The following is an 18,399-nucleotide window of genomic DNA, read 5'->3' on the forward strand; positions in this document are numbered from 1 at the left end:
CGACAGGGACTTGCCCCACGACTTTGAACTCGAGGAGATTCACCGGGTTCTCGAAGAAATGGGCTTTCGAGATTGGTCTCTAACGGATACTTGGCGCTGTTGTCTTCTCGATCCTGGACGTATCGCGCTTGTTCCTTCTGCGGCCGATGTAGGGGATTCTGTCTTCATAGTCAAAGGATCCCGGTTTCCACTTCTCATGAGGTCGGTAGATGGGTTCTATGATCAAGAGGGAGCTACAGCGTCTGATATTCGATGGGAATACGTGGGAGTTTGTCTCATGTGGCACTTCTCCATGGCGGTTGCCGTTGAAACCTCGGAGTTATTTTCCGCTGTATCCCCGATGGAACTGGTAGTTGTTTAAACAACGAGTTGGAACGAAAACTCCCCAAGCCGAAGGCAAGGGATCTAGTTGTGTAAAGGTGTCAACTCAAGTCTTCATGATGAGGAGGCAGAGGATCTCGTTCACGGTCTCAAGACTCGAGCCAATGCTCAACAGCTCGACCAGCTTCGAGGGAGGGTTTATCTCGATTAAGTTGGCGCCTGGGCGATAAGTTTGGGAGTTGAATTTCACCGACTGAAATACAAAATTTCCTGTGCTTCTAGGATAGGACGCATGTGGTGTTTTGAGGTTCCAGAAGGGGGGCAAGTTCGGCTTATCCGGTCCACGTCCCAGCGCATTGTTGCATCTGTCGCCTAGTCGAGTCTCTAGCCGAAAGGTCTTAGGGAAGCGGGCGTCGCTAGTTTCTCTGATATTCTTTGGAGGGCTCAATGTGCTTTATCGAATTCACCTTGAAGGAGATGACTCCAATGTTATTGTTCGACTACCATGCCCGGATCTGGTCCAGTTCCCGGAAGAAAAGACGGTCTACGAGGCCGCAACTATGGCATACCTTGCCCAAAAAAATCTATACCGGTTCTAACTATCTTTCACTACACTTCTTCCTCAGACGTTGGACCGGCATAATCCTGCAACACGTCAAGAATACACGGGACATGTCAGACGCCATTGCGATCCCTAATCAGGATCCAGATGAGACACCGATCCTCAACCCAAACATTGACGAGGATACGGTTAGACGGATGTACAAGAAAATTGCCATTCTCTTATTGCAGCTCTCAAAACCCAGCTTTCCTTGGATCGGGTCATTGGTCTAGGTTGCCAAAGGGCATTCTTCGGTGGCTGGGCGACCTATCACACAGAACATGAACAGTATGATCCAACTTGCCAACATTTCCAAAGCAGTGCTTCCGTCAGCGAACAAGACCTATGAGAGTGCCGACGACTGGTATACTGCTTTGGCGGAAATGCACATGGCACAACATCAAAGTGCAACAAGAAACAATACGACTGTGGTTACCTAACCGCAAATGTCTTTGACGTCCATCAATCGACTCCGATTATCGACCAGTAGCCTAAAGATATCCCAATGCCCTTTCTCTTTCGCTCGCGTCATCGCATCTTTTCCTCCTTGCTCTTTCAATTCCACTCGGGCACCATGATCGAGCAGGAGCTTGACAATGGCCCCATGCCCAAGCTCAGCAGCTCGTGAGAGAGGTGTCCTAATCCCAGCCGGTTTATGATACATTCTGCTCCCAAAATTGTTTCCGAGGTCATAGAATTCTCTGAAAGCGTCTTGATTGACCCCTTTACCGACTAGCCAAAACGAAGGGCTTGGCGAACTCAGCTCAAGCTCCTCCTCGGAAGCTAGAGAACTATTGCCGCTTTCGGTTGGGTTGCGAAAGATTTCCCGGTTATTCAAAACCACGTTAAAGAGATGGATCGGTAGGCAATAAACATAGTCAGTCTCTGCGCCACTGTTCAGCAGCATCTCGACAATTTCTGGGAACCCTGCTTCTAATGCGTGTGTCAACAGCGTTCGAAAGCTCAAGCCTCGTGGAAAGGTATAGGCTTGGGGAACTTCTGGGAGTTGTAGATCTGGTCTTGACTTTTGCCAAACAGGGAGGTCGTGCCTGAAAGGATATCTCAGGTTCACGTCAACCCTACCAGCTGCCAGAAACAGCTCTACCACTCTGGTTTGTCCTTCCCAAACCGCCCAGAGCAATGGCGTTATTCCCTTAGTGTCAGCCTGAAGCGGATCATAGCCATGGCGTAAGAGAGTGCTGACTTGATCGACCAGTCCAAAAGATGCCGCGAGATGCAGCCCCGTCACCCTACGATCAGGCCGTATTCTTCCAACTTTGGTGAACTGCAGGAGGTAGAACGATGAAATGACGTTAGTCCCTGAGTTGAGGAAAGAAATGATTCGCTTGTTTATATCTTTGTTCTTGGTTCCACTCTCTTCGAAACTGTCACACGCGTGATGGCCCCAATTCTGTACCGCATAGCCTGAGAAGGGGCTTTCCAGTAGGATGTGCATTGCATCGGCAACCGTCACAAGAGGCTTGTGTATACGGATGCCAGATGAAAGATATTGGACACACGCCTTTGTGATGAAGGACGCTGCCCCCGGAAAATAACCCTTGTTTCGTTCAAAATACTCCTGGGCTGTCTGATGAGCCAGTCGGATGATGTCGGTTTCTTTGTCGACAACAACTAGTCCAGCGAAAAGTGCCAGTAGGTCAGGGAGCCTTGGGATATAGTCAGGGTTGAAAGCCTTTTCGCCCTTTCCAATGGCAAGAGCGTGCAAGAGTTCCAAAGTAGCCAGTGGCCTTTTCGAGTACACGATCCACTGCAATGCCTCCATAGCCATCGCCTTTTGTGGTTGGTTTATGATTCTCTTCATGATTTGGTCGTATGCATCATCTAGCGCCGGTTCCCCCTTTCCTAAGCTCTGTAAAGCTTCCAGGAGGTGCCCCTTTGTTGGCTGAGAGAGCAAAGAGTCAGTTTGGAACTTTGCAAGAAGGAACCTGACCTGTCGTTAGCTTGAGCCTTTTTCACATTTGGAGAAGTCTATGATGACATACATTCCACTAGCAGCTTCCAAGACTCCTTTCTCGACCATCTGGCGCAAGTCAACATCACACAAATAGTCAGGGCAGTTGTGCTGCATTATGTCCTGTAAATATTTGAGGATATCTTTGTCAGCTGCTTTGATCTCTCGGGAGAGGCATTCTCGAAAGAGGGGTGTAGCCTCTGGCTTGAATCGGGAAGTGGCAAAGATGTTAAATCCACCGTCGTTTTGGAGTATATGCAGCCCATCCAGGAACTTGGATAAGTTGGGAGGGTGACACTCGTCTAGTGCATCAAGGGCAATGAAAGTTTTTGAATTCTTCGAGCACACATCGCGAATTGTCTCAATAGTAGCCTTCAGTGTTGGCCTCGTACGAAATGTCTCATGTTTCCCAAAGAGATCTGTGACGGGTGAGAGAAGCGGGGAGCTTCTTTGTGCGAGCTGCTTCAATAAACCCAAAAGAAGCTCTTCAGGCTGCTGGATATCCTGCTTCCGAAAATTGAAGTAAATGTAAGCAATCCCCACGCTAGGGTCGCTGCCAAACCGTCGGCATAAGTGGTCGATGACGATTGATGTGATGAGCGTTTTACCCGCACCAGGAATCCCATGGCAGAATAACTTTTGTGTTTTCGATGTTACCCAGGTTTGAAACTCTTGTGAGTCCAAGAACCATTGACCAGTTCCGGGTTGTCGTTGTCTGAACAAGTCGTTATGCTGAGGGGCGTAGTCCACCGGAGTGAGCCATTCCAGAATCTTAGTAGCATCACGATCGTGTTTCGCACCGACTAGAGTATCGACATCCGTCCTGATGCCTTTGTTACAGTCAATAACTATGCGCAGAGGCTAGACTGGCAGCGACTAACCTTGAACAAGCTCCCGCACTTGCTCCAGCTCCTCAACCTTCTGAAGCGGAACCTCCAACAACAGCATTCTAGCATATGCGGCAGCGGCCATGGCTGCATACTGCTTCCAATCCCCATTTTTGTGCGAGTCGGCATAATCGCTGATGCCTCGGATGACCAGACAAGGCCACTCGTTCATAAGACCCGCCGCTTCCATCTCGAAGCACAAGACGTTTTCCTTCTCTGCGATGCTGTCACGCCGCCGTGCGTCCTTGATGACCATATTGCCAGATCCAATGTTACCGTAGTGAATCTTGGGGTTATTAGACTTCCGAGGCTTGCGTTCGACTATGTTCTTGGGGTTCTGGTCCTCGTTGCACGCGTCGCAGTCGTCGCCTCCGAGGTGAGGATAATCGGGTCTGAAGAGTATGTCCTTTTCGGAGCCGGGATAAGCCCAATCTTCCAGGTCATCGCACTTTTCCAGGGCCTTATTAAGGATCTTTGAGAGATTCTTGCCCTGTTTAGGATCTGATCTCAGCGTGCGCGACGTGGATAAAAGGAGCTTTGGAGGCTTGTTCATAACGCCCACGCGAACAAAGGTATCGATTTGCATTCTTCCCATATCATACTGGATGACACCGCCTCCTTGACCGTCGGGCTCAGAAACAACAACATCGCCAAGCCGAATGTCGTTCTTCTTGCTTGGTACACCGCCTCCAATTCCCACCATGAGAATGAATCTCAATTTAGGAAACGTGTGTACCATTGACTTGACAGCGCTGGTGGCAGAGCTGATGCCATACTCGGGCAGGACGGGCATGACAATATTGTGCTGCTTGATGTTACCCAGAATGTAGCTATTCTCATCATTGCGGTGCTGATGTGAGAGACGCTCATGTTCTTGGTCGAGCATAGCACGGGACGCACCCAGTTCCTCGGAAAGTGCAGAAATCCAGCCGATGGTGTAATGTTCAGGAGGAAAGCTGGGCTTCTCCTCAAGCTCGGAATCAGACATATTGGCTGTAGCTGACTCCTCGCTCTTGGCAAATAATGCACAGTCGCCGTGACAAGAGGCTGAACGAACAAAATCAACTTAAAGAATGGAGCTCTCGGAAAAGAAGGGGGCGTGGTTTCGATGGTTACCACTGGGGGCTTATCAAGACATTGATGCTGCGCCCCCGCCCAGCTGATTATACTTTCAGGTGACCCATGGTGGTTTTAACGAATGAGATACATTCTCATAGCCGCCGTCCCCCTTGTGTCGCTTTTTGCGCTCAGCTCTATGCAGCCACTAACCAGAAAGGGGGAGGGGGCGGGATCCTCCCAGGCAGTGGTAAAGTCTCAAGGGTGCTGTTACGAGGCGGCCCACAAAACAACCAACCCATAGTAATTTACAATTTCAGCAGCGGGCATCGGATGAGATGATTCACATAACCTCAGCGCGCACTATATCTTGAGTATGCTCAGCGACTGCCCTCCAGGGCCTAAACAGTTTCGTCTACAGCACTGCCATGGCAACACTGTATCCTGAAAGCTTGGCCACACAGTCTCCCCGTCACTGGGAATTAAGCACGGCAGACAGCAACCTCACCCTCCGTGTCTTTCGTCGTTTCAAGGGAACCCATCTACTAAACCTACGATACCTTGAAACCGAGATTGCTGAGACCGATCACCTTATATATCAACTCGGCTTGAGTCTGGAATTGCAAGACTGGTCCTGTCACAGGCTAGGCCTACAACATTGCCAAAAAGACGACCGTGTTCCCTCCGTCGACGACACGGTGACACGTGATTTGATCCAATGACTTCGCCGCTTATCGAGGGAATACGCTATATCAAACTCGTTGTCACAAACAAGACCCTACTAATATGACCAAATGAAGCATTGATTGCGTTTAACTAGATCATGTCCATGGACACAATGTTACTTTTGGACGATCAAAGGCAAGTCAGCTAGCAATAACTACATTAATATCTGTCGCCTTATCTAATAATATTCCACTATTTTTTCCCTTGCCTCTGCTGCTCCCGCTGTTGCTGCATAGCAAGCTGTTGAGTCATGATAGCCTGAGCCTCAGGGTGTTGCTGTCCCTAGACGTATTAGCCTCCAATGAGCTACAGGTTCGCGAATCACTCCCACTCACCGGACCCATTCTGGAAGCCCTTAGCTGATGAAGTTGCTGGGGGTTGAGATTCATTTGTGCCGTGCTCATGGGCATGCCTCCCTGCATGTTGGCCTGGAAAGCTTGCTGAGCCATGAGGTGTCGGGCCTGTTGCTGCTGTTGGAGGAGTTGCTGCCGGCGCAACGCAGCGATAGCTTGCGGGTTACCGACTGTTGACGACGGTTAGTAGATGTAAAAGCATAATGATAATGGTGCCGAGAGAATACGCACAGTGTGGTAATTGCTGCTGCTTCATTAGGTGTTGCTGCTGATTCAATAGTTGTTGGTGCGTGGGATTGAGGTGCTACAAAGCAGGAGCATTTGGATTGTTACTAGGCTGAGACGGTGCTTGCGAAGGAGATACAGGAGAAGACTGGAGGAACGGGTTGTTGGAAGGTACCGGCTGCATAATGGCAGACTGCCACTCCTCTGGAGAGATGGGAGGATACCCGACGGCAGGAGATTCTCGTTGTTGGGTAGCTTCTTGAACAGCAGCAGGCATTTCTCCAATACCTTGCGGGTCTGCGTGGACAATCCTCTTGTGGCTGTCGAGTTCGTACATGGTGCCGAATCCCTCCTTTCGATAGCACCCTTGGACGTCACAATGGAAAGGCATATTATGCCCGACCTCGTGTGTGCCAGATCTGGTAATCTGAGAGTCCATTTCACGTCGTTCTCCCATGTTAGGCAGGGCAGATTTGACCCTCAATTTCCTGTTGCGTTTGCCGTGGCAGTCTGACTGATGCCTCTTTAGGGCCCTGGTAGAACCGAATGGCGGGTATTGACAACCTGGCTCGACACAGGGGAATCTCGGCGTATGTTCGATTTCGTGAGCGACGCGTTCGTCATTATCTCCAAAGCCTTTCGTGGCGTAGGAACAGGAAGGGAAGCGGCATGGATAGGCGTGACCGCTGAAATTGCAACGGAATTGTTCAAGTTCCGATGGTGTCAAGTCTGAGTGCTCCCGGATACTCATCAGCTGTTGGATGGTTATCTCATAATTTTCGGAAATGTTGTGAATATGGGTAAGATTTTTCAGCATGCCTGGTTCACAATGTTAGCTTTGCCCCATCTGTTGGATTCAGGTTTACTAGCCTCCCAGTTCTGAGTCGCCAAGCAACAGCCGTCGCTCTGTGTGAGCTCTCAAGCCAATAGTAGCATCATACCATAGACTCGAAAAACGTCTAATATTCTCGAGTCCCTCGACGGTCGGTCCCGAAGCGTGGTCGTCATGACCAGGCCGTGATGTTGCCAATACAGACGTGTGACTAACAGCTATTGCTGCACCGACCGAGCATACGAAAGAGGAGTAATAAAGAGCCTTAATTTCTATAAAGGGGAAGCGGCACAAAGCCGTTTATAAGCATGACCGCGCGGACCACAGGCAGGTCTATGCGCGACCAATCAGCGGGAGGGGCTTATATAATATATATCCCATTTTAATGCGCTAATAAAGCCATTGAAATGTTCCTAATTTAGAATATGAATAGCCTTATAGGCTATAAATAAAGGAAATTCTTAAAAATAGTAAATAATAAAGAGAGAGCTTAAAGAGTTATTATAACTATAAATATATACTAAATTACCTTTTTAGGCGCTTTATAAAGTAATAAAAAAGGCCCTACTAAGATTTATAATTTCTAATTTTAATACTTTATATTAATAATAACCTCTTTTTTTTTTTATCTTCTCTCTAATAATAATAATAATATAATATATAACATATATAATAAGCTTATATCCCAGACAAGTATATATCCCAAAAATCCCTTAATCTCTCTCTCTTCCATTTAATTAATTAATTCTCCACCACTAAACATATCTGAATTTAATAGCAAGGGTAATATACTTCTTGCCCTTTAAGCGCTTTAAAATAACCTAAAATTACATATCCGACGCGCTGCATTAATCTATAATATCTGCCTTAAAAAGCTAAGTCGCCGCTAGAAAGGCATACAATCTCGACGCGATTGGATTCCTAAATCACGTAAACTATCTGATCTAGAGGAATAGATTATTATTTAGTTCATTCTTGACCTAGATTCGCGAGGATTTCCCCCGTGACTGCGTGGTATTAAAGAAATAGCTAATTAATTACTCGCCGACCGCGACGCGCTACCCGTCGGCAAGCGCTGGGCTTTTAACTTCATTAAGCGGCACCTAGACCTTAAGATATATTTTTTTCGGAAATATAATTACTAGAGAGCTAAGTGCGAAGATCTAGCTATTATCTATGACTAGTTTATACTTATGGCAAATATGATCGCGAAGTATAGTATTTAATTAGAAGATATTTATAACTTTAATGAGATTAGCTTTATAATAGGCATAATTTAAAGCGAAATAGTCGTCATAGGCATAGATAGGCGTAGAAAGCTAAAATTAGTATAGCTTAGAAACCGGGAATAGATTATAGTTATCTAAGTGATTAATATAGAAGGCTAGGCGATCCCGCTGTTTATTATCGGTGCGGGCTAATATTACCTCGCTAACTAGTACCGAGAAAGTAACCTCCCGGGTGATTAGGCTATTGCGATGACTTAAAATGGCTAGATAGATAATGAGACTGGTCTAGAGTGGCTAAAGCACTTTGACCGGTGTATAACTAATCGATTAATTAGTTCTTATTATCTCTTAATCCTTGATGGCTATGAAAGTTATTATTTTATTAATTTTAAGAGATATTACTAGGATAATAATATTATTACGCTCTATATGCCGCCTTATTTATCTTATCTATTTTAGCCCCTTAATGTTAAGTGCTTTAGCGTGCTTAAGAGCGCTTATGGTTAAGAAATAGAGCATCTAATTAGATGCTTTATAACCTATGTTTTAAAGACTAAGTTCTTTCTAGCCTTCTACGCCGCATTTTAGGCTACTATAATAGAAAAAAATATTAAGTTAGCCTTTAGAGGAGCTAGGCTTATTCTTCTTAACCTGGAAAGTGTGGTCTCGAAGCTTAATATGTAGCTACGGACTCTAACGCCTACCGAGGAGGTAGCTAAACCCTTAACCCCTTGGGTCTTAAAGACCTTAAAGACTATGCTTAAGGCTTAATCTTAGTTAGAATACCTTAAGATATAAGTTAAAAGGCATAAAAGTAGCTCCCTAGAGTTAATTCTAGAAGCTATATAGTCTTCTTCTAAGGGAATAAAGATAGTTATGCATAAGGTTGCCTTACTCGAGGCTAGGGTTAAAGATCTTAAATAGGTAAATGAGATACTAAGCCGGCGCTGGAGGGCAAAAAGGACTAGACTATAGAAAAGAGGGGTAATAATAGTAGAGGAAGGAAGGCAGGTAATTAATTAAATAGATATTAATGCGTAGGTAGTGGCTAAATTATCGCGGAGTAGTGGTTAAGGGAGGTTAGCGCGACCGGGGGTTTGGCATTATGGTATCTATAGTAAGCCTAGTTATAATATAAGAACCTATCAGGTAGTGATTAAGATATCTAGGGAAGAGTATAGTAAGTAATTTTAATTAATTAAATAGTTTATAGTATTTTTATAGCGATTTCTAATATAAAGGGTAAAGATTTTTAGGATATATACTTGTCTAGGATATAAGCTTATTATATATATTATACTTTATTCTGCTATTATTAATTATTTCTTTATTATTATATTACTTATATAGCTTTTATAGGCTCTCTCTAAGTCTATCGCCGTAAAGAAGCGCCCCTTAAGTAATACCTAAGCCCGCCGCTCTAAGCATATAAGTATAAGTAGTATTTATTTTATTATTTAAAGCCCGCGATGCATATAGTCCTTGATCTCTTAGATAAAAATAAGGATATTTATAACTTTTTTAAGCTATTTACCTATGTAACCCCCGCTTAGGGAGCTATTACTAGTGGTTCTAGTATTACTAGTAATAGGCTTAGCGCTATGGTTTTATAGATAATCTCTTAGTAGGTATAATAGGCTATATAAGGCAACTCTTAGCCCTAAGTGCTATAAAGCAATAGATTTATAGTTAATATGCAGTGTTTGTTATTTTATGTGTAACTAAGGTAGTTAGTTTTATGCTTTGTGCGAATTAAACATGTTAAGCTGTGCTCGGAATCGCTTAAACTTCTGCCTTGGAAGGGCCTTTATAAGCCTATTTGCTAGCATTTAAGCTATTAGAAGGTATATAACTATAAATAACTTCTTCTTAACTTCTTGCCTTAGCTATATATAATATATATTTATATAGCGCAGGCGAGTAGCTAATTATATGCTCTTACTAATTACTAGATAAATTATTTACTAATTATTATATTATATATCCTATGGAATCTTAGGGTTAAATTAAAGCTTATAAAAAAAGCGCTTAAGACTTATAGTTTCCTTCGCGGTTTATTCCAAAGTAAGCAGCTTAGCTTTAATAATAGACATAGTAATTATTACTTGCCTACTTGCCTTCTATATTATTAGCCCATTAAAAAGACTAATAAGGTAGCCTTATAATAACCTTCTCGTATTAGGGTTATTAGTAAAAAAAGCATTACTTATAATTACTATAATCCCTATTTTATTATTTTATTTATAGTAAATAAAGTAATACTAAGTAATATATAAGTAATAAATAGCTTAATCTATAGCTTTTTAATATTTATTACTTAGGTTAATAAAAACCTTAATAATATTAATATAATAAATACTATATTAAGCCTTATTATAATTACTATATAAAGTATAAAACTAATCTTTTCTTAATAGATTTTAATCTCCTAAGATATAGCTTAATTTATTTTTTTTTAAACTTTATTATAAGGATTAATATAATAAAAAGGTATTTTAAATAATTACCTTTAATTTTATTATTATCTTTTTAATATAAGAATTATAATAAATATTAATTATATACTTAATGCGGTTATAAGTAATCTTTATACTAAGAAACTATTTTACTTCTCTCTTTTCTAATAATTTATAGGTTATCTTAATCCCTTAAATAATCTTATAAATAAAGAAAGTATTATTTTTATAATAAAAAATAAGGATATTATCTATAAAGAATATAAGGTATATATCCCTAGCTAATATATAAAATAAATATAGCTCCTCCTTACTTAATTTTATACTAAGATACCTTAAGGTCTTAGAAAAGGTATTAAATTATAGCTTTAATAAGTCCCTTAGGCTATATAGTGCTTAGTTAAGCTTTATATATATCCCATTTTGCTTAAAACCCTAGGGTAGCTTATAGGTTATAGGGTCTTTATTTTTTCCTCTAATAGTATTAATAAAAGCATTTTTAATATCTAGTTATTTAATCTCTAGGTTAAATTAAGTAATTAAAGCTATTATAAGTTAGAAAGAGCATATAATAAGAGTTATAATATATATATTATTAGCTATAATGCCTTCTTAAAAGTTATTATAGATATATAAGTATACCTTATATCTTTTAATATATCTTACCTTATTAAACTTATAAGTAAATACCTACTTAATTAATAATACCTTTAACTTTATTTCTAAGTATTAAATCTCTTTTTATATATACTTAGTATATAATATATTTACTTCTAGGTTTATTACCTTAATAAATAAGCTATAAACTAGTTTTATAAGGTTTTAAACTTAAGTTTATATCTTAGGCTCTAGCGGGAGCTTATCTTAATGCGATATAATTACTTACTTACCCTTTTATTTTAGCAAAGTATAAGAGGGCTTAAGTACTAACTTTACTAGGGACTTTTCTTTAAGAGCTACTAAGAAGACTCTATATATTATTTATATACTCTAATAATTATATTATTTTTTATCCTTTTTATAATAATTAATTAAAAGTAAGCTATAAAATAAGTTTCTTAATAAAGTATAGGTTTATAGGTTAGATCTTATTTCTAGGCCTTAAGCTTATTTACTACTTTATCTTATACTTCTACGCATAGGTTTAGCTATCTAGCAAGCTCTTCCGCATTAGCGCCTACCTCTATATACTTATAAGGGCATAGGTTAGCGTAATTATTATTACTATTAAGTATTAATATCCTTAGTAGGCTTAGCTATTACCTTTATTAATATCTAATTATTTAATATATCTTATTATGCTTAGTAAATATCTATTAATTTATTTATAGCTATTTCTAATATATTTATATTTATATCGCTAGGGATTAATATGCCTAGTTATATAGAGATAACTTCTTATAGCTCTGCCATTAATATACTTAGTTAAGTATTACTCTAACTTTGCTAGAGCTAGGCCAAGGGCTCTAATATCTATCTCGGCGTTTAAAGTCCTATTAGCGCTTAAACTAGTGCATGCTCGGGTTTAGGCTACTTTTCCGCGCTCATAGAGGCAAGTTTATTGCTCTATAGTGGGTCTAGCGCTATTACCCCTAAGTTTAAAGCTAATAATATAATTTCTTAAGAGGTTAGTTATATGATTTTATCCTTATCGCTATTATCTTTATTAAAAACAATAATTTACTTATTTAACTCTTAGTTTATTTACTTAATTATACTCTTCTCTATAGGTTTATAAAAGATATATTTATTAAAGTAGATATTCTATATAAATATAACCTTCTTAAGTTAAGGAACTTATATCTAATATAAGTTATGCGCTTTATAGCCTACTAAGTACCTTATATATCCTCTAGGGCTTATCTTAAAGCCTCTCTTATGCTTATTTGCCTCCCTATCCTTATCTAAGAGGTATATATAGTAATTATAAATATAAATATTACTTTAATTAAGGGAAAGATCTATTATATACTCTCTTATTAGCAAAGAAATATTAGTTTAAAACTATTAATTAAGTACCTCTTATAGTAATAATTAATTATATTTCTAGCTTAGACTTATATTAAATAAATAAATAATAGCTTATATACTCTTAGGCTATAGCTTATATAATAAGCTTATGCTATTAAGTATTATATTAAATTTATTAGTTATTATTTTCCTTATTATTTTAATTTTATTATTTAACTTATAAGTATTAATAAGAGAGGTCTTTATAATTATTTTTTCCTTATAAAATAAATATTAAAAGTTAATATTCTTTAATTAATATATTATAATATACTTATTATTATATTTAAATATATAAATATATAGGCTAAATTATTATTTTACCTAGTAATTAAGGTAAAATAAAGTATTAATTATAACTAAGCCCTCCTTAGTTTAGAAAGGTATAGCTTTTAATTAGCCGCTATATTTATCTTTAATTACTAAAAGCTACCTCGCTTTATTATAACCTCGCTTATAGTCTTAAAGATCTTATAGTACTCGCTAAAAGGGCCTTAATAAGTAGTACTTTAAGGGTCTCTTACTTATTACTTACTATATATAAGTTAGCATATAGCTCTTATACTTAAGCCTAGTAATGCCCTTAATTTAAATATTCCTAGCTTTATATATAAGTTACTTAGTAATAGCCTTCCCTAGGTGCCCTATATAAAGGTGCTATAGGTTCTTAGAGTCTAGCCTAGGGCGAGGGGGTTCTCTTAATAGTCTAAAGCGCCTAAAGCGCTATATATTACTTATAATAGTAAAGATAGCTTTATTATTACTTAGAAGAGTATTTTTATATATTAGATTAGGTTTAGAAAAGTAAGAAGAAAAAGGCTTATATTAAAAGAAGGTAAGGTTATATTAGCGCTATAATTAGGCTATTACTATGCTTTGCTTAGGTAATCCCTATCGCAATAAGTAATTAAAACTAAAGTATTAAATCCTAGTTTATTTATAAAAAGGGGCTTTAAAGATAATATTAATATAAAAGCCCTTTATTATTATAATATTTATAAGCATTAAGAAGTAATCCTATTCTCTAATTAGCCTATTTAGCACTTAGTATAATATATAAGTGCCCTTTTTAATAATCTTAAACTTTAAGGTACTCGCTTTAATATATCCCTCTAAAGGCATAAAAGATCCTAGCTCTAAATAGTCTAGGCTATTTATTAGATAGGTTACTTTATAGTTATTTAAGAGGGTGCTCTTAGTAAGTAAATAAAAAGGTATTTTATGCGCTATATATATTATAATTAAGTATTTTACTTTATAAAAGATCTTAGGGATAATAATTATAGAGATATATAAATAATCTAGGTAATTAATAAGGCCTTCTTTGCTAAGAGTAGTAATAAACTAGCCTTTCTTAGCTAGTTTTTCTTTTAACTAAGCTTAATAAGGCTTATCTAACTTAGCCTTAATAGCAAGGATATTATCTTCTATAAGGTTAGTTATATAAGAGGTATAGCTAGTAATTACCTTTTCTAAATAGGCATACTACTTAGGCTTTTATAAGTACTTTAGGCGCTTATAAGGGTAATTCTTACTTATACTCTTATTAGCAGCGTTCTTCCCTTATTATATTAATCCCATAGCTATTAGTAATATAATATATACGCTACTAAGCACTAAAGGGTTATTTTAAGTAATTACTACGCTTAGGATACTAGCGAGTTTAAGAAGGGTCTACTTTTTATCTAGCTCCTTAATAAGCTGCTACTACTTCTATCTTACCCACTTAGGAGCTAGCTTTACCTTAATAGCCTATAGGAAGCGCTATTTACCTAAAATACTAATTATCTTAGGTATATTATATGCGCGGGCGATCGCATAAGCTTAGTTCTAGTCCCTAATCTAGGCATGCGGGTCTTAATAGGCCTTACTAGCCTCCTTTAGGACCTGCTTATACCTTTTAATAGCTTCCTAGTAGGTTATTAGGCTGCTTAGTGTGAGCTATGCCTATAGGGCTTTAATTAGTTAGCGCATAGAATAGCTATTAGGGTTTAAGGTTATAAGCTCCTTTATTACTAAGCTTAAGATAACTAAGTTTATTAATTTAGTAATAAAAGATATTAATATATTATACTTAGTACTAATTTCCTTATAACCTTTATAGAGTTTTAAGTAGCTTATAATTTCTAACTAATAATCCCTAGTAATTTTATCTAATATTAAGGTAACTTAAGTAGCTAGAGCCTAAGCAGCTATAAGCCCTCCTACTACTCTGCGCGAAGCATTAATTAGTTCCCGCTTATAGTATTCTTTTAACCTCCTATTAAAATAGACCTTATAGGGTTCTAGCTTCGGCATAGGGTTAAGATTACTAGCGGCATTGGGCTTCACGGGGTTAATTTACTCCCATAGATAATATACTTAGGCTTTAACCTCTAGTGATATAATCTATAGGGACTAGTCTTATTAAGTATCTAGCCTCACGGCTATTAATGGGTTTAAAGCAGCTATAAGCGTTATAATTACTAGGTCAAGCAGTGGAAAAGGGGTTGCATATATATACGCGATTTATATGCTTAAGGCGGTTAGTTAGATCAAGGATAATAATAATAGCATTTATCGAGAATAATAATAATTTCAATAAGAAAATAAGCAATAGAAGTTACTAAGAATGCTCCTACCCGGGCTCATAACTATGACTAATAGCTATTACTATACCGACCGAGCATACAAAAGAGGAGTAATAAAGAGCCTTAATTTCTATAAAGGGGAAGCGGCACAAAGCCATTTATAAGCATGACCGCGCGGACCACAGGCAGGTCTGTGCGCGACCAATCAGCGGGAGGGGCTTACGTAACAAGACGACATCTCTGCGGCTATCCCCTCAAATCGACGATCCCAAGCTTCTTCAGGGAGCGAGACCATGTCTCGCAATCCAACGCACCAGAACTTGCTAGCGTAAGGAATAAATCCCCATACTCCTCGAAGAAGTTGCAAATCCCGACTGCTCTGAGAGGAATACCTGTTAAAAACGTCGAATGCGTTGCGGAGACATCTTAACGAGGCAAGATCGTTTCCCCAGAGAATCGCTTGTTCCGAAATTCTAACGGAACTTTGGCAAGTCTCACTTTGAAGATAACTAATTCAGTGGTTCGGGCTCTAACTATAGAATTCGTGATGACAACATCTACTCTTTGACCGAGCCATGGATGAATGAAAGAGTTGAATTTCTCCATTGTTCGACAAGGGGCTTACAAGCTTCAAAGATATACGACGGGATAGGTCGTGAACCGACCTGGTCGTCAGAGTGAAATAACAAGGCGGACTGCAGCTCTGCTTTTCGAAGTGGGCGTTTGGCAAACGCGATCCAGCCGAACATTGTTCTTAGTCGGAGAGCGGAGCGATCGTCGAGATCGGATAGAATGCGGGACAAGATCTTGTGATAGCTATTTCTCAAGTCATGGGACTCCTGCATCAGCAAACCACTCTTAAGTAGCGAGATCTTAAACAGACGGGAGGTTACTCACAATTCTGAGAGTTCCCGTGGAAGGCTGTCGACCGCGTTCTTGAACTCGTCGTCGTTGTAAAAGAAGTTCGCAGCAAGGTAGTTCAACACTAAGAATGCCCATAGGAACATTCATAATGACTCAGTCGGTTGAATCTATTACCTAAAGAGGGAAGGCAGGCTTACCATCAGACTTAGCCCCGATCTGGGTTGCTATACCTCGAAGACCTTCTTCTGAGATCCCAAGCTCCATCAACTTGTTGCGCATGGCCTGAAGCCTCATGACGGCGAATTTCGTAATAGCCACTGTCAGACTAGCCTTTTCCTCCGAAGGAGAAACACGTGGTCTTCTCTTCAGCTTTTCATGGAGGGGCACTGTGTCCCTGCTGGATATTAGGACCTTACAGGTGTTCCCGTTGGACACCAGGCGATCCATCATTCGAACGAGGCGACGCTGCTTGTCGTGAGGGCATTCGTCCAATCCGTCCGGCACAATATATACAGGATTTTGATCCTTGTTGCCCCCGGAAAGCACTTCAACAGATGTTTCGAGAAGTTTCTCAAGGAGAGGGAGAGTAGCCTGTTTGCTCCCGACATATTCTTCATAGATATGGGTCACAAGGTCGCCATCGCCTCGAACGGACTGAAGAAGCAGAGCCTTTATGATTTGGTCGTAGAGTGTCGAGGAACTCTGGGAATATGAGCAGAAGTGTCGGACCACCAGTGGGTTGTTCTGACTGTCGAGGAACCTCAGTAGCCCAGCAGTGATAACGCTCTTTCCAGTCCCGGGGCCTCCCTGCAGCCATAGGAAAGGAGTTTCGGGCGTTGGTCGGAGCCATGCAGCCACTTCCGGTTTTTTCAACACCCAGTCGACGGTCCCTGGAGAGTTGACGCTAACACTTGCGAGCGAGTCCTGAAGAATGATCTGGTCTGAGTCGTCCAGCCTAAGCCAGGTGATTAAGCCTTGAACATGGCGCGCTGTTTGTTCTCTCTCTTCCCGAGCGAGCCTTTCTAAGCTTTCAGCTTTCCAGGACTCTAGTTCCTTTCTCATTTCCCGAGCCTCGAGGATGTTGCGGGCGTTGACCTCTTTGTCGATGAGCGCTGCGTGCCTCTTGAGGTCGTCTAGAATGCTATCAAACTCGCGTTCAAATCGGCCCCATGACGTCTCGAAGAGAGTTTTCCAACCTAGAAATAGGATAAGCCAGGGATGGTAAAGGATTCACCAAAGGTTTGCTTACAACGGCGGGTGACAAATTTGTAGGCTGCTTTATGAAATTGTAGGATGTCTGCGTAAAAGATGGCAAAGGTAGGATAGAGCTGCGGCTTATCCTTGAAAGATTGCTCCAAGAGTTGAAATCTCCGAAGCGAGTCGGCAATCTGGGAGTACGCCTTGATGAGCCGCTCAAACGCGTGGACGTAATCACTCGAGATCTTGACATGGTTAGGGACCTTATCTTCAACAGTCCTACCAGGGAGAGAAGACGAGTACCTACTTTGAGAATAAGTTTTATAGGGGCCCATATCCACGCCAGATACTCGGTTCCATTACACAATACTTCAATGGCCTTGGAGTAGTGCTTCAAACCTAGGAAAAGCGGCTCCAGCCTCCGCATATTACGCAGGGATTGTCGTGCCGCCAGCAGCCTCTCAATTTCAATAGCGGCCCTCCTGACATCTCCGATTGTTGCCGATGCGAAGTCACGAGAGTCAGCTGGACAAATTGCGCGTTCCAAGTCTTTGAAGGCTTTTTTGATCGTCTCCCTGCCTGCTGATTGGGCAGCCGACGAGGCCTTCAGCGACATTATGCGTGATGGATGGTGGAAATAGTAGAAGAAGCAGTTGGGAACAAGCTGAACATTTTGCCGAGAACATGGGTATTAATGGTGGGTTCTAGAGAGCCCGTTCAGGGGGGGGTTGAAAAAAGCACCGCCCCAGCCGGTACTGGCACCAAAATTATAGGGGGAGAGCGGTTCAACTCACCTGTCGTTTTGCACCTTTCAAGCCATCTTGTCTCTTTACTCCCTCCGCGGGGGCTGTGTCCTGCAGTCAGATCATTACTGACGTATGATCATAGCCTGAGCGGGATTCTGGCTAGCTGCCTGATACACTGGTTCTATCCAATAATAAGGCGACACGCCTACTACAAAGAGTTACGCTTTCAGGTCATAAATCACCTGGCGCCATTCCCATGGAGCCTCACATCCCAACTGCCAAGGACTCTGAAGTTGTTGAATCGAACTCTGCAATCATGGATCCTCGGAGGAGGAAGCGACGTCGATCAGACGA

The 18,399-nt window shown here is 40.5% G+C and overlaps 3 protein-coding genes across 3 annotated transcripts; all 3 read right to left on the reverse strand.

Annotated features, from left to right (window-relative positions):
* Positions 1 to 3,770: 3,770 nt before the first annotated feature.
* On the reverse strand, positions 3,771 to 4,769 carry LRP88_07446 (uncharacterized protein; the record flags this gene model as incomplete). Its single annotated transcript, XM_083243976.1, has 1 exon — positions 3,771 to 4,769. The coding sequence occupies one exon, from the start codon at positions 4,767 to 4,769 to the stop codon at positions 3,771 to 3,773; it is 999 nt and encodes a 332-aa protein (XP_083098470.1).
* Positions 4,770 to 5,755: 986 nt separating this feature from the next.
* On the reverse strand, positions 5,756 to 6,478 carry LRP88_07447 (uncharacterized protein; the record flags this gene model as incomplete). Its single annotated transcript, XM_083243977.1, has 4 exons — positions 5,756 to 5,845; positions 5,899 to 6,086; positions 6,148 to 6,220; positions 6,317 to 6,478. 4 exons carry the CDS (start codon positions 6,476 to 6,478, stop codon positions 5,756 to 5,758), a joined length of 513 nt encoding a protein of 170 aa, XP_083098471.1.
* Positions 6,479 to 16,276: 9,798 nt separating this feature from the next.
* Positions 16,277 to 17,726, reverse strand: LRP88_07448 (uncharacterized protein; the record flags this gene model as incomplete). The annotated part of the gene is made up of 3 exons (XM_083243978.1): positions 16,277 to 17,298; positions 17,352 to 17,578; positions 17,665 to 17,726. The coding sequence occupies 3 exons, from the start codon at positions 17,724 to 17,726 to the stop codon at positions 16,277 to 16,279; spliced, it is 1,311 nt and encodes a 436-aa protein (XP_083098472.1).
* Positions 17,727 to 18,399: the final 673 nt, after the last annotated feature.

Source organism: Fusarium phalaenopsidis (genome assembly GCF_050370095.1).
Source record: "Fusarium phalaenopsidis strain FUZ10S chromosome Unknown contig_32302, whole genome shotgun sequence".
Classification (NCBI taxonomy): domain Eukaryota; kingdom Fungi; phylum Ascomycota; class Sordariomycetes; order Hypocreales; family Nectriaceae; genus Fusarium; species Fusarium phalaenopsidis.